This window comes from Prenolepis imparis, unplaced genomic scaffold (genome assembly GCF_030444845.1).
Source record: "Prenolepis imparis isolate NDT839.2.m4 unplaced genomic scaffold, iyPreImpa1.0 SCAF_1, whole genome shotgun sequence".
Classification (NCBI taxonomy): domain Eukaryota; kingdom Metazoa; phylum Arthropoda; class Insecta; order Hymenoptera; family Formicidae; genus Prenolepis; species Prenolepis imparis.
This window is the reverse complement of record NW_028141159.1, coordinates 18,466,241-18,482,111: the sequence shown is the minus strand read 5'-3', so window position 1 is coordinate 18,482,111 and position 15,871 is coordinate 18,466,241. Positions and strand designations below refer to the sequence as shown.

Genomic DNA, 15,871 nt, shown 5'->3' with positions numbered 1-15,871 from the left:
GCGAATTGATTAGCCGCGCATGCGCACGTAATACGAAGAGACGTGAAGAAACATGGCCGCGATGGCTGCTGTGTCTGTTGTTTGACGAGATGATTCTGCCAGCGTTGATCGGTGAAGATGATTGTTGTTTTGTGACGAACGAAATCTGATTCTGGGTCGGTCGTGGTTAACCGAAATGGAGTTAGATATATCCGATACGTTGATGGCAGGTGATCCGCGATTGATCGATCATATAGTGGGCCAAGTTAAATCTCAAGGCATTTTTGATCAGTTTCGCAAAGAATGCATCGCTGATGTTGATACAAAGGTAAAGCAACTCCTGGCACGTAACGACGTGCTTTGTAACGAATTTGATTTTTTGCCACAGATTAAATATCATTTAATATTTATACCTTAATGTTTAAAGACACTGCTGCAATGTAATAAATCTTAATTGTCGATAAATATTTTACTACCAAATAAAAAACGTTCGTGTGGTGTAATGTTTTGTGACATTTCCTGTTGCAAATCTTTAATGTTGAATCTTCAATGTTTTTTTTTTTTTTTTTTTTTTTTGATAAAACGTTGATTTTTAGAAGCTTAATATTATGTTCTAATTTTAGAGCAGACATTGCAATACAGACAATTTTAGAAACTATGACATATGTAATATACAATGGTATATGTGTAATTTCAGCCAGCGTATCAAAATTTGAGGACAAGAGTTGAGGGCTCTGTAAACTCTTTTCTTACTAAACAAATATGGAAACCAGATTTGAACAAGAATCAGCTCAGGGAAACCTTGCGCAAGCATATACACGATGCGTCATATCTGGATGCCGGCGTAGAACGGATAGTGGATCAAGTGGTAAATCCCAAAGTCTATTCAGTTTTCATGTCACAAATAGAAGATGTGGTATATAAATTTTTGGGTATAGAAAGACCAAAGGTGAAAGAAAAAAATGGTGCTTGTGGTCTTAAAGATTTATTACCTAAAGATTTGGATCCAGTATCACCAGAATCTGATAAGAACAGTTTAAAGGATGTATCTTTGGAATCAATAGATGCAAGTGATGTAAATGATGTCGATGGAAAGCAGTTTGACAGAGCCAATGAACAAAAGTTGCAAGATGAAGAGATATATAGAGAGAAAAATAAAGCTAGTCCTGCAAATGGACATATCTCCTCGGAAGAGAAAACATTGGACGAAGCTTGTAAATGTCTGAATAAAACTAGTAGTAGCCTGAATTTAAATACATCCGGGAAATCTGATGACAAGATTGAAGATGAAGACGAAGAGGTTAGTCCAACATTTGAACCAATAGACATTATGAACTTAAATGAATCCAACATTTCCAACGATTCACACCTATCGGGAATATCAGAATTAACGAGTCATAGATCAAGGAGTCCAGATTTTTCAAACGAATTATCGCGGGATAACTTTGATTGTAGCAATCAGGATTCTCAGCTTAGCAAAGTTTCCTCAGATTCTCGATTATCTATAGTAACAGACTTTGGTTCTTCTAACCATGATTTTACACCAGTAAACGATACATTGAAAGATGATGCGGTAAGAGACAAATATGAAGTTAAAAGTAGTAAAGATAATTTTAAAGCAATCAGAGAGTTTGATTCATCAAAAAATAAAACAGCCAAAAGCAATTTTGACTTTGCTAAAAATAAAGATGGACAAGATTATAAAGATTCAAAAGATTTTAAGAGCAGTAAAAGTATATCTTCTAAAGAAAATTCTCGCGATGCTACAGATAGTGCTGTGAAAGATAAATATGAGCATAAGAGTTCAAAGGAAAAGAGTAAAGATAGCGAATCCATCAAGTCGTCGAAAAATATGAAAGAAAAGAACAGCAATAAGGATGCAAAATATTACAAAGATAGAGGTAATGAGAGCAAGAAATCGCGCAGTCATAGCAGTGAGAAATATGATAAACATAGTAAGAGTAAATCTAAAGAAAAAATCGAGCAGGTGAGAGAAAATCCCGACAAATCTAAAGATATTTCGGAAACTTTGAAAGATAGCATCAACAAACTCAAAGATGAAAAGCTGAAGGAAACAGACAAGAAAGATATCAATAAAGATATCATCAAGGAAGCGAAAGACTTGAAAGATATCTACAAAGAGAAGATCAGAGAGCTTCGAGAAAAGAAGGAATTGACGGAGAAAGAAAAATTGAATAAGGATAAAGATGTTAAACTTGCTAAAGAACCTAAAGACAAGAAGGATCCTCTTAAAGACAAAAAATCAAGCAGAAAAGAGCACAGAAGTTCATCATCATCGTCATCGTCGAGAAATATCCCTGCAAGTTATCACGAAAGTAGAAGTAGTAAGGTATCGGAGAAGGTTACGGATGGAAAAGATAAGAGATCAGATTCGAAAGATAAAACAAAACGGGATGAAAAAAGATTGTCGAAAGATAATAAAGATAAAAGTCATTACAGTAGCAAGACAGATCTATCGGACAAATCTGATCCAAAAAAGATTTCCAGAAGTGAGAAGGAAGACAAAGGCGGAAAAGTGGATGTGAGAAAGGATGGCAAAGCGAGCAGTGAGAGGACAACGAATGACAAGAAGGACGCGAAGAGTTACTTGCAATCGAGTAAAAGTTTGGATCGCAATGAAAAATCGGACAGTAAGAGAGACTCGAAAAACGATAGCCCGTCAAAGGATAAGAAGCGTCGAGAGGATAAGAAATCAAAGGCGAAGGACGATCACTCAAGTTTACGGAAAAGTTCTTATGATCGACGTTCCACTGATAGGGACGGCTCGAACGGCTCGAATAGCAAGACCTCGCCATCGAATAATACAAACTCCAACATGACGAGCAACAAATCAGGTACGTCGAGTTTGACGAAGGAGAATAATCACGTTAGCAATTCTGGTAGCGAGACGTCGGATAGTATCGAGGAAACGCAAATGAGTGATTCAAAATCGTTGCAACAGCCAAATTGTAAATTATCTCATAAAATCAGTTTGACAAATGAAAGGAATCATCTGAAGATGAAACTCGTTAATACAGAAGAAACGCATGACAAACACGAAGAAGAAGCGGATTCGCGTGATACGAGTTTAGCTTTGAAAAAGAGACTGTTGCACGGTAAAGAGGACGAATCGACTTCTGACGATGTGAAAATCAGAAAGCCAAAATTTGCGAAAAATATACACGAAGCTAAAAAGTTGATGAAACTCAGGAAGCTGATGGAAAAGGAGAAACTTAAGGAGGACAAGAAAGAAGAGAAGAAAGTTACACATGAAACGGAACAAACGAGTCAGTCGAGTACAACAAAAGATGCTGACAATCTCGAAGGTATGCCTGACGACGAGCGTGTTCAGATTATAGAAATTCCCGACGAGGAGTACGAAGAACCTTATCCCGAGAAGCATGAAACCAATTTAACATTAGACGAAAGATCGCTAATAATGCTAGGAGCCGAATCTTGTACAAATGAATTTTTAAATAGACAATCCAAGCCATCGTTATCCAATATAGAGTTATGCATAAGGCAATCCTTAAGTGAGATAGTGTCGAATGTACCATTAGGAGAAACGAGCACACAGGATTCAAAAATTGATGAGAAAATCACGCAGTCGGATGATACGCAGATAGAAGACACAGAAGCATCTAAAGAGGGACATAACAACATTGCAAAAGACACTGACAACAAGTCATCAAATGTTGACGCAGAAAAATGTTCTTCACAAGCAGAGAAAACGCATGTTCTACAGAAGCAGGAAGAAATCGCCAATACGGAAAAATCTGAATCTACGGATAATAACGAAAACAAAAGTACAGAACAGTCGACGGAGGAGAATGATAACGAAACAGAAACGCGGAACGATAATGAAGCGCGAATTGACAATCGAATAGAGATAGATGACAACCATGAAGAGCCACAGGATGAGAAACAGACAGAAACGTGTGCATCATCGAAAATCGACGCGTCGTTAGAATTACATAGCGATTGTCTGGAAACCAGATCCTCGTCTTCCGTTATCAGCGAGGATAATGGAGAAGATTGCCGTTACTTCAAGACTGACGATAAGAAATCGGAAAGGTTCTCCAGTTTCTTAGAATCTCTAGAGTTAGGTTCTATGGAGAATTCGTCTCTAGAGGACATAGTAGAGAGCCTGGGCGGCAAGGTGGTTCTCTCGATACCAAAGTCCATGGCGGCACCATCGAAAATGCCGAAAACGCGCAAACGTTCGTCCAGCCCCTTATCCGACATATTGGTAAATAATAATTCGGATAACAATAATGACGATCGTAAACGGACATTGTCATCAATCAACGAAGATACCGTGCACAACGTGAAAAAGAGAAGATTCAGCAAGAAACCAAGATTCTCGAATTTATGTAATCCGCAGGGGGTCCCGAATGGCGAGAACTTCGTGATGCCTCTGAGCCCGGACAGCGATGTGTCCGCGACGAGCGAAAAAACAGCGTCGTCTACTGTGATCAAAGAAGAAAAAAGGTACGTGTTATATGTTCTCGAGGTTTTTATATAACGCGAAAGTTTATATATATATATATATATTTTTTATTGCTTACTCTGTTGTAAACTACGTATCTGTACTTTGTTCTTTAGACGCACATGTTGAACATGTACAATATTAAATAAATATTTTTTTCAAATATTACTTAAGAAGAGTTTACAGTTAATCTAATGTTATCATTCTCCTTGAAATTTGCAGCCGCAATAGGAGCAGTCAACGATATTCAAGCGATGACTTGTATAAACCACGTCCGTTCTTTTCCAGTTCTTCTCGTCGAAGCAGACGATCTAATCAAGTATAGCTAGTGCTACATGGATTCAGATGTTAAATAAACTTATATTTCAAAGTAAATTTGTCCCATTACATAGTAATGTGAATCGCACATCAAAATATGGTGAGTCTCTATATTTGATTTTTATTATTATTTGAATATCATAATATTTTAAATGCATCTGTTTAAAGTTCCGACCTTTAGGACATTGAAATTATTTATGTAGATACTTTTACATATGTGTTATGTGTGTATATGAGATATACATTTATAAAGAGTTACATATTTATAAAGTTAGAAAATTAGTTATACACTTAAATTACAATCTTATAAAATTACAACTTTACTAAACTTATTAATTTATAAAGTTTAACATTTATCATTTTGACCAACATTATAGTTTGTATTACGATAAATACAAATTTGTTAATCAAACTGTTAATCACCGTTCCTTAACAAAATTAATTTTTATATGTTTTGAAGTAGTTAAATATTATCAATTTCAACTAACATCTTCCATGTAATATCTAATAGGAGAACGTTAAAGATTATAATATTTGATATTATTGTAATAAAATTGATTACACATTGGAGAATGTGTGTATTGAAAAGAGAAAATGTATGTAAATACGTATGTATGTATGTGTATGTATGAATATTCGTAAATTCACGTTGAATCCCACTATAATCTCAAAATTATTAATATTGTAAAAGTTTGCACAAGTTTGATCAACTTATCTCTTCGAATCTTATGAAATTAATTGGAAATATTTAAATGTAAATTAAAAAATCTCAACACAAAAATCTTGTTTTTCTGATTCATAATCATCATTTATTGGAATATCAAAAATATGTATATATTGGAATAATATTAAAATATATAATTCATATTACAAGTTCTTGATTTTAACAATATATGAAAAATTTTTTTAATAATTTCTGTGTACGTCATTATTATGTGCACGAAAAATGTACACAAAAGTATATATTTATAAGACTGTAATTTTTAGATTTTTACTCTAAAATTTTTTTATATGTAATAATACTATACATTACTAGTTCTAAAAACTAATTTTTATATATATATTCATACTCTTTTATACTCTACAAGTAATCTAGTGTGATTCCTTCTCAGAAATATTCTCACAGCTCTCCGATATAAGCATATCATTAAAATACAAGATGAGAATCACCTGTATTGATAAGATAAAAAAAACATTAAACAAGTATGCCGTAAAATGTAATCTTACGTTTTAATTTGAGTTATCTCATGGTTAGAAAATTGATAATTGTCTCTAATATTTTTAAAATAATTTTCTTTTTTTTTTTCTATTATTATATAACAGCTTTGTAAAACATAATTTATCTCTTTTGAAATATTTACAAAACAAAATAATAAATAATAACTAGTAAATCTTATTTTGTATATTTACAATATAAATATGTCAGTGATTACGAAATCTGTAGAGCATAATATTGCGACATTATGTCATACATATTTTTAGATTTTCTATGAGAATTATATTCTTGTTTCTGTCAGTAAAACTACCGATGATATCAAATAAATGTGTATAAACGCGTGTATATATAAAAAAATAAGTTGTACTCTATATTTCAATATGAAAATATCGTAAATATTATAATTTGCTTTTAATCTTTGATCTTTATTTATTACAGCTTTATTACAGCATATACTATAATGATACACTTCAGATTTATAAACGCTATTACGCTATTAAAATCGCTTTCAAAAAGAGCGGATTTTATGTGTCTATTAATTAACACTATGTACTAATACCTTTACCTATTGTTTTACATCTTGTAATTATGTCTCATTCAACAAGTTTATGAGAGATTTACATTTGTAACATTCGATAGAATTCTTATGCGCGCAACTCAAGGTTTAAACAATTAATATGTGTCAATTCTAAATAATATACATATACTTATATATAATAAATATATATAATAATAATATATAAATAATATAAAAAAATTATATATTATAATAATATATAATTATATATACATATAATTATATAATAGAGAGATCAATTTATATATATATATATATATACGCGCGCGTTTCCGAGATCATTAATAAATTGTTTGTATATATCATCGATATTATCGCGCGTTATTATTGATTCCAGAGACGTGTATAGAGAAGTTACTCGTTGATATACAATATCTTTCATTACGATATCAGCCGCTGATCAAGACGCGACACCGATCGATTCGGCTCCCGGCCATTGGGTCCAATAGACGATCAAGGCCATTGCAACTATGTGCGAAGATATACGATTAGATGTAATAAATCGCCGTCGACATATTAGAAAAAATTGCATTGCCGGTCGATTCATGCTTATTTACTTTCTGTGCACGACCGAAGAATAGCCACATAGTTGTATCCATCGTCGAGCGACCTTGTCACTTAGTCGACTCATGTTTTGATTTAAAGCGCTCTACTACGCGTAATACGCGACCTCTCATACATACACTGCATACACACGCATATTTACATGTAGTGTTAAAAATATTTACAAACCAATTGAAATTTAATATACTCTCGTCTCGTGAATTCGCGACGATCGCGGTCTTTATTCTCGTCTATCGCATAATAATCACGCTTTCCGTAAATAGATCGACTAACTATCGATGGGTTTATCGTTCGTATAATGATATATGATATCCCTCGTACGCATTTGCATAACGCTGCCCATTGTCTGTACATGCACTCTGTTGTTTAAGTTTTAAATAATTATAAAGAAAAGCGCGCCATGTGTTCGCATATTTTTTTGCTCGTTTACGCGCATTAAAAGGCGTGATAAAAGTTTTATAAATATATAAAGATAACATGAAATAGTACGATATAACTTGGATATTAGATCGACATCGCTTCTCTGCAAGGAAATTTATAAAATAACTCGTCGCTCACCAGAATTTTAACAAAATGACAGACGTATTTATTTATTAATAATAACGGATATATAATATGACCGAATTCTTCTGTGGTATTTATTCTCTTGTAGAAAGAAAGAAAAAACTTTCGCTCTTAATTGCTAGTAACTGCTTATTTTTTTCTTAAACATTTTTAATCGATTTCGAGAGAGAAATTATTTTATCTCAAGAATTTGGTTGTTAAAATAATTTTCTTTTTATTGCCATCTAACAATTTTTGACGCTGCATTTTTGACAATGAATAATCCGCAGTATAATTAAAATTTTACGAGCTATTGTTTATAAATGCACGTGCGTTCGTATCAAAAGATAAATGTAAAGCGAAACCTTGTATTTGGTAGCGATGCAACGTTTGCTAATGAGTGATTATCTCAAATTTTTCAGAAATTTTTTTCTAACAGTTCAATTGATCTAATTTTTTTTCTTTCCTGTATCTTAAAAGTCTTAAGCGATTATTTTGTCGAGAGAGGAAGATATTTTCTGTTACTTTTAGCTATATTATTGTCCAAAAAAAAACGTTATCTTTTTGTAAATGTTATTTCTTTATGCGATAATCGACGATGGCTTGCGTTTTGAATAATACATGAAAGTGATTTCAAAATCAACGAGAGGTTCCTAATGCGAACCTTTCGCTTTTCTATGCATTCAATAACCACATGCATATATACATATATGAACATGCATGTGTATATTGTGACGTTAAAGTTTTCACGAAGGCTATATGTAAAAATTCTGGATAGTTATGCAAATTCGGCTATAATTTAGCTAGAATTTCCTACATGTTTCTACAATCGAAAATTTTCTCTTTCGTAAACCTAGAAATATTTAATTATTTATTAATTATTACGCGCAGTATATTTTATTTAATTCAACTCTTTTAATACATAAATTTTTTTCGCGATGACGCAGAACTGGAAAAACTATCCTCGTATGACACAGCATAAAACTCTGTCTTCTATTGTAAAGTACTTCATACTTTTTTATATGCAGAATTAAAATGCATAAATCTTTTCAGACGAATCTTTACATATAGATCATTATTGCTTTGCGTAGAAAGTGTCGAGAAAATACAGATAAAACGAAAGAGAAATCTGAATGGAGGAAGAACGCGAATAAGTGAGCGCGAAGTTTCGTAATCGTCACGATATATCGCACGACGATATACTTCGCGATGACTTTCCGATCTCTTCCGGAAAAATTATTATCATCTCGTCATCATTGTCGTCATCATATTGTCGACTAGACTAAGATGTGCACACTCATTTGCGGCATTTCGTGTGCACTTAAACATCCGTCGAGGATATTTTAAAGTTAAAGCGAGATCGTCTCGCGGACGCACGCACGGACCACGTGGTCGCTTACGACGCATGCGCACCGAGCACGTGCGTCGGAGTCTAACCTCGCTGCTCGCAGTGCACCGTCGTCCCTCGCGAAGAATGGTCGTGGATCCGCGAAGATATCCTCGAGATCGTTACGTCGATTATCGGGACTGATTCCGGCCGATCGTGCGCGTAATTTTGACGTAACGAGGCGAATTTGGCCGAACGAACGTAGAAAAGGGGATTATCCATCCGCTCTGTCGTGACGACAGAGAAGGGGTGAAGGTGAGGGGTAACCACCGAGAGCCTACTCTTCTTCGGTGCATTCCCATTAAGAAACGATCGACGCGCGAGATCACATGTCGGTTCTCGCGCGCGCGTAACTTGTGCGTAACTGGATTCCGAATATTCCAGTCGGTCACGGCTGGTTTACGCGGAGCGTTTGTTCCCTTCCGAAACGACGTCGTCCCGTCCTGTTCCGTCCTGTCGCGACCCGGAGGATATAAAATATTCGAGTAACGCAACGTGTTGACGGCCAGGTAGGAAAAAGAAGAGCGAAGAAGAGAGGAAGAGGGAGAAGAACGGCGGAGGGAACGCGAGAAGAAAGTATTGCGCGACATCGTGGCGGATCATCGGAGCGCGCTTACGAGCGAGTGACTCTCCTTCCCCGCGATCATGGATAAGGACGACTACGAGAGCCTGCCGACCAACTCCGTCGCCGTCCACATGACGGCCGGCGCCCTGGCCGGGATCATGGAGCATTGCGTCATGTATCCGTTTGACAGCGTCAAGGTATATACTCTACTACGTCGGCGGTAGAGATCGCAGATCGCAAGATCGCACGCCGCGCACGTTTTTTTTTCTACCCCCTTTACATAACCTCCAAGAATCGCCGGTGATGGCCACCAGTCGTGAGGAACGAGCGATCGCAGGAACTCGACGTCTTGCGGAATTGCAACACATCACCGGGAAAATCTAACCATCTGCCCTGTGATCCGCGCGCTCTCCTGGAATCGGCAGCCACTTGGCGCCAGATGATTTATCAATCCGATTTATCTTTCGCAAACAAACGTGCGTTAGATAGCAAGACTTATTATTGCTACAGAAATCGCAACTAATAGTAACCCATTGTCGTGGGATATGTCGCAAAGGCATTTTTGCCCTTTGAACGAACAGAACTTTCTCATTTGTATTTGAATGACAGGTCAGAGATTAAGACATATGTCTCTACATATTTCTTGTTAATATGAATATTGTACTACCTCGTGTGCAATAGCTAATATAGAGTATACATAATTATTAGAAGTTGTATGTAACGTCGATGAGATTTGGCAATATAATCTAGGATTTGTATTTAATAGAGAATATATTATTTATAGAGAAATGTTAATTCAATAGAAAAAAAAAGTTCCTATTTTACTTTACTTTTTTTTGGTCGACTTATTGTTAGAATTAAATGGCACAATACTATTAGCATATTCAAATTTATTTTAATCATTCTTGTTTTTGTGTCACACACTTAAAAAGAAGTAAAAAAAAAGTATTTTATCATATCTTTATATCTACATATTTCCCAAGATATAAAAATCGATGATGCAGAGATTCACTTTTGTTTCTACAATATGTTTTTATAGTATCTTTAATATGGTACTTGACATACCTAACAAGTTGTTAATTTTATTCTGAAAACTCAAGTAATACATTGACAAGAGTTGATTCTACTTTCAAGTTTAAGGATTATAGCTGATAGAAACCATTGTGAATATTTGTTGAAACATTTCATGTTTATACATTTGGCATTATATAGCTTGTTTGATACTATAATAGCGCAGAATGTTATCATACATGGCGCACATATGATGATTAAGACAATAGTCACTTTTATCACTGACTGGTAGAGGTAATAACACCAAGAGATGAGTTGCGTTATTGCAAATAATATGTTATACCAGGTTCTTACTCAGAATGCAAGTGTTTACTATTCATTATGTAACACAGTTCGTCGGTCTTATTGCAGTAGGTTCTATTTCTGATCTCCTTTTCAAACTACTATTTATACTACCAATACATGCTTGCCTACCTTAACTAATATGCCAAATCTTCATTATGCAAATGGATTATCTAATGACATAGAAATGCTGTCATTTTGCTATAATGTTATGCAAAACAGATTGACATTGGGTTGAAAGTATATAGTATAAAAGTATTTTAGAGAATGTATAATAAATATTTTCAAGCATTTAAGTTTTATCGGTTTAATTCTATTTTTCTACGTGTAGTTGTCGTTCTAACTGATAATTTTTTGCATTTATTCTCATAGATAAAGAGTGATTATTAACTTCATATGCTTTTTTTTTTACAGTAAACTGGTTGAGAGTCACTGTTGTTACTATCAGCAAGTCATCTTATTTTTAAATTACCTTGGCAATAAATAATGATTTTATAAAATAGCATTGAAAAATATTGCAATACCAAAATATTAGATGTATAGAATAAACTAAGTTATATATTATTAATTTTACAATTGATGATAATCTTCTTCTTTTATGTGTCCAGACGAGAATGCAGGCATTAATTCCTGGTCCAGGAGGAGGAGGAGGAGTGGGGGAAGTATTGTCCAGAATGATACGACAAGAAGGTGTATTAAGGCCAATTAGAGGTGTGAGTGCAGTGGTTGCTGGAGCTGGACCTGCGCATGCTTTATATTTTTCTTGTTATGAGTGTCTTAAAGAAAAATTCAAGACCACGAGGTCCCAATTTAATCATCTTGTCTACGGCGCGGCTGGTTGCGTGGCAACAGTTTTGCATGATGGTGTCATGAATCCAGCGGAAGGTTAGTTATAATGATATATAAACTAACTTTATAATGTGTGATATATTTCATTTAATCTAAGTGATAATATATGATAACATTACAAATAAAGAGATAATTTTATAATATAGATGCTTCAAATAGTATTATCATTTAATCCATGAAGAGATATAAAGATTTTTATCTAATCATTGCAAATTATATACTATTGATATCTTTTTCACACATACACAATTCCATTTTTAATAAAAGATTTTTATAAGATAATATATAGATTTTTAAAAAATCTTACATTTATAGATATTTAATAGTTTACAGAAATTAATCCTTTAATCTCTCAAAAGATAATAGATAATAATTTATGTAATAGATTAATATTATCTCGTTACAGTTGTGAAACAGCGATTGCAGATGTATAACTCTCCCTACAGGAATGTATTAAATTGTATACAGCATGTGTATCAGAAAGAAGGGATATTTGCATTCTACAGGAGTTATACGACTCAATTGGCTATGAATGTGCCTTTTCAAAGTATTCATTTCATTTCGTATGAATTTGTACAATCCATTACGAATCCGGAGCATGTTTACAATCCAATAGCACATATCGCATCTGGTGAGTCTATCAACTATCCGTAATATTAATTATTATTCTGTCTTTATCTATTATTATTATTATTATTCTTATTATATATGTGTGTAATTAGGTGCGGCAGCAGGTGCGATCGCGGCTGCGGCGACGACCCCCCTAGACGTTTGCAAGACAGTGTTGAACACTCAGCAAGACGGCGTGCAAGCTCAGGGCATGATGGATGCCTTTAGACAGGTCTACAGGCATGGTGGTATACAGGGATACTTCCGTGGATTACGCGCACGTGTTTTATTCCAAGCACCAGCCACTGCCATTTGTTGGGTGATGTAAGTCAATTAAGTTTTTGCGCCTTATGTTTTCTTTCTCGAGATTGTATAACTTTCATCATTTTTTTTTTTCGTCGTTGCATCGCGTAATCGTACATTTTTAATTCGTGCGACAGATACGAGTCGTTCAAGTACGTGTTACGTGACAAACGAGATGACGAATACGGTAACTCGGAGGCCGACAGTGGTACGACCGGAATTAATCAAAATCCGATGCTGACATCGAGATCCAACAGCTTTCAAGGAACAGGTCTGTACTTTAACAACCACGCTTCATCGCCTGTATTACTCAAAGTGACTACGAGTTAGGTATGTAAGAGAAATCACACTATTGGTTGATTAAGAGAGCTGTTTCATTATCCGAAAATTGTTAATAAAATTCTCTTCTTTTCTTTATGAGAGTTTAGCGACAATGAATAACAAAGATATTTTGTTGGTATTTTTGATATTTTTGATTCCTATATTATTACAACAGCAAACGTATAAAAGTCGCGAAGAGAAATAAAAAAAAATATAATGATAAAGAAAGACAATATTCCGCAAAAGCACAGAATATGAGTATATATACGCTAATAAACTTGTTGAATAATTGCACAAAATGCTTCGTATAACGATGTTAATAATGTCACTTTTTTATTTTATTTCTTGATTCCTTTGATTATTGAACGAAAGTGACTAATTTTAAGAGGCAAAATTACAAGTACAAGATAGAAAAATGTTATTTTAGTATCCTTTAGCCTTATCATATCTTATGCTTATAATATATATACATATATCTTTTCTTTCTTATGTATGATGGAATCCGTATGAAAATACCGCTCTGCTACTTTACATGATAACTATATAAAACAGCTCTGTTCATTAGCTACACATTAAATTTGGAATTCTGAAATAATCATTAATCGATCCTGATAAACTGGCTGCTATTCTATGTGTATCTAATTGAAACAAACTGTCATTATCTATTGTACTGTTCACATGGAGTATCAATGACATTCAGCAAAATGTTAATTTGATGTATATTAATTTTTGAGGGTAAAAATCTATCTGTATATTATTTATCTTCTGCTATAATTTGCATATTAATTTATAAACAAACTTATACACGCGCTATTTACAATCTAATTTGTACATATTTAGCTTATACAAATAAATTTAAATATCTTGTTAATAATTTGTTCAATCTATTGAGCCACACAGTTGGGTAATACTTTTTGCGCTTGAAAAACGTCAAGCAAATTTATATTGTAAAAATGGACCTACACTTTAGTAAATACAAATAAAGACAATGACATGGAAAATGTTACATTACAGTTTGTAGCATTCTGCAGTAGAAATCGAATGTTTTTTTAAAAAAGAAGAAAAGATATGCTCCACTTGAATAGTGAAAATAGAATAGCACAAGATTAGATTGCAGTCCACTCTCCAATATTGTATCATTAAGTAAGTTAAGAAAACAGTGGGATGCATGCGAGAATTTTGTCGATAATAAACTATACTTTAGAGCATAATTAAATCCGCATAATTATGATTAATGCGGGACTTTTATTTCGCTAATATAAATACGCAAAATTAGACAACTCATAATCATTATTAACAACGCAAAATTATTCGGTATATTTAACGTTCAAAATATTCAAAGAAATATTTAAACTAATGAAATCCTGAATTGATATCGAAAATGTGACATAACTTTGTGACTGTAGATACGAATATGGATTGGAGTGAATTAAATTAATATAGGACATGATTGGTTACCCTAAAGTTTAGAGGGAGGAATCATATGCGATGTAATTGTTTTATAGAAGATTGTAGATACAACTATATAATACATATATGTACAGTATAAAAGATAAAAAAAAAAGGAAAAACCAGTGTAGAAGAAATGAAACTATTATTTGTACAAGTATGCGATTCCTCTTGATTACTCAAGTACAAATGATAAAATGCTCCTTAGTCACTTTGTAATATAAAAATGAACTATATATCTAAACCATTACACATATATATCACATACAATATTGCTTCCTATGGCTGTGATTACTGAGTCATTTGATGTTGACTTTAAGAGGGAGTAATATCATGTAAAACTCATATTTCACGCCATTTATTTATTGTTATAATTTTATATATATATGTATATGTATATTATAATAATATAATTATATATTATAATAATATATTATATAATATATTATAATTATATAATATATATTACATATATATGTATATATATAATATACTATGCATCGTTACTGGATAAATTGTTTTGGATGTTGGAGCACAGTATTCTCATATATGACAATATGTATGTAAAAAAGAACGGCATTTAATTAAAAGTAAATTTATAAAAATATCATTCTTTTAAATTACAATTATAGGAAAATTGCAAAATATATTACTTTATTTTGCTAATTTCACATTTGAAACATCTATATACGTGTGCAGAAGCACCCATTGCACATGCGTATGCATGTATTTTACATATTAATTTAAGCATACAATCATTACAGATTGTAGAATATTTTATTAAATTTTTCGATATGCTTAAAATCCTTTATATATAATTTTTGTTATATAATCTGATAATTTTTATATTGAACATTTATCTCGAAATTATTTGAACTTCAAATAAATGTTGATCTCTCAGGTATATAGAATACTGCTACTGTACATAATACAGTGTTTCTCTAATTTATTTTTGAAACTTACATATTACGTATGCAAATAATTTATAACCATATATATTATTATGTTGAATTGATCGACTTTACATTTTGTTTTTCCTAAATTTATGTTCTTTTCAGAAAACAAGAGTTGTACATACATAGTTGAATATATATGCTCCCACTGGTATTATAAAGAAATATATATACATAAATAATGTAGTACATACATTAAGTATATATTAAATTTATGTAACACAGTAAAACGTATTATATAACGCGTAATAACAATGTAAATAAACCATTCTACAAAGTATTGTAATGTATTGTTATATTTTGTTGCGCCTTATCTTTTTATGAGTGTATGAAAGAGAAGAAAAAACATTTGAGGGTAGTAATTTTTCGAAATCTTACTTCAGAGCTATTTTCATT

At 33.0% G+C, this 15,871-nt stretch overlaps 2 protein-coding genes across 4 annotated transcripts; both read left to right on the top strand.

The window, feature by feature from the left end:
• The first annotated feature begins 23 nt into the window (after positions 1-23).
• On the top strand, positions 24-7,778 carry LOC145934473 (uncharacterized). The gene is made up of 4 exons (XM_083034921.1): positions 24-307; positions 677-4,470; positions 4,691-4,886; positions 6,917-7,778. The coding sequence occupies exons 1-3, from the start codon at positions 176-178 to the stop codon at positions 4,791-4,793; spliced, it is 4,029 nt and encodes a 1,342-aa protein (XP_082891047.1). The 5' UTR covers positions 24-175; the 3' UTR covers positions 4,794-4,886; positions 6,917-7,778.
• Positions 7,779-8,625: 847 nt separating this feature from the next.
• On the top strand, positions 8,626-15,710 carry LOC145934514 (mitoferrin-1). Of its 3 annotated transcripts, XM_083034995.1 has the most exons (6): positions 8,626-9,835; positions 11,600-11,876; positions 12,247-12,471; positions 12,563-12,773; positions 12,890-13,082; positions 15,581-15,710. In XM_083034995.1, the coding sequence occupies exons 1-5, from the start codon at positions 9,719-9,721 to the stop codon at positions 13,080-13,082; spliced, it is 1,023 nt and encodes a 340-aa protein (XP_082891121.1). In that variant the 5' UTR covers positions 8,626-9,718; the 3' UTR covers positions 15,581-15,710. The 3 variants fall into 3 exon arrangements, with proteins under 3 accessions (XP_082891121.1, XP_082891132.1, XP_082891140.1); XM_083035006.1 differs by lacking the exons at positions 8,626-9,835; positions 15,581-15,710 and adding an exon at positions 9,855-10,114 and having other exon boundaries at positions 12,890-15,561; XM_083035014.1 differs by lacking the exons at positions 8,626-9,835; positions 15,581-15,710 and adding an exon at positions 10,119-10,247 and having other exon boundaries at positions 12,890-15,561.
• The last annotated feature ends 161 nt before the right edge of the window (positions 15,711-15,871 follow it).

Coding starts and splice junctions, on each gene's coding strand:
- LOC145934473 (XM_083034921.1), top strand. CDS start 176: ATGGAGTTAGATATATCCGATACGTTGATGGCAGGTGATCCGCGATTG. Junction 308..676: donor TCGCTGATGTTGATACAAAG/GTAAAGCAACTC, acceptor GTGTAATTTCAG/CCAGCGTATCAAAATTTGAG. Junction 4,471..4,690: donor GTGATCAAAGAAGAAAAAAG/GTACGTGTTATA, acceptor TGAAATTTGCAG/CCGCAATAGGAGCAGTCAAC.
- LOC145934514 (XM_083034995.1), top strand. CDS start 9,719: ATGGATAAGGACGACTACGAGAGCCTGCCGACCAACTCCGTCGCCGTC. Junction 9,836..11,599: donor ATCCGTTTGACAGCGTCAAG/GTATATACTCTA, acceptor TTATGTGTCCAG/ACGAGAATGCAGGCATTAAT. Junction 12,774..12,889: donor ACTGCCATTTGTTGGGTGAT/GTAAGTCAATTA, acceptor TTCGTGCGACAG/ATACGAGTCGTTCAAGTACG.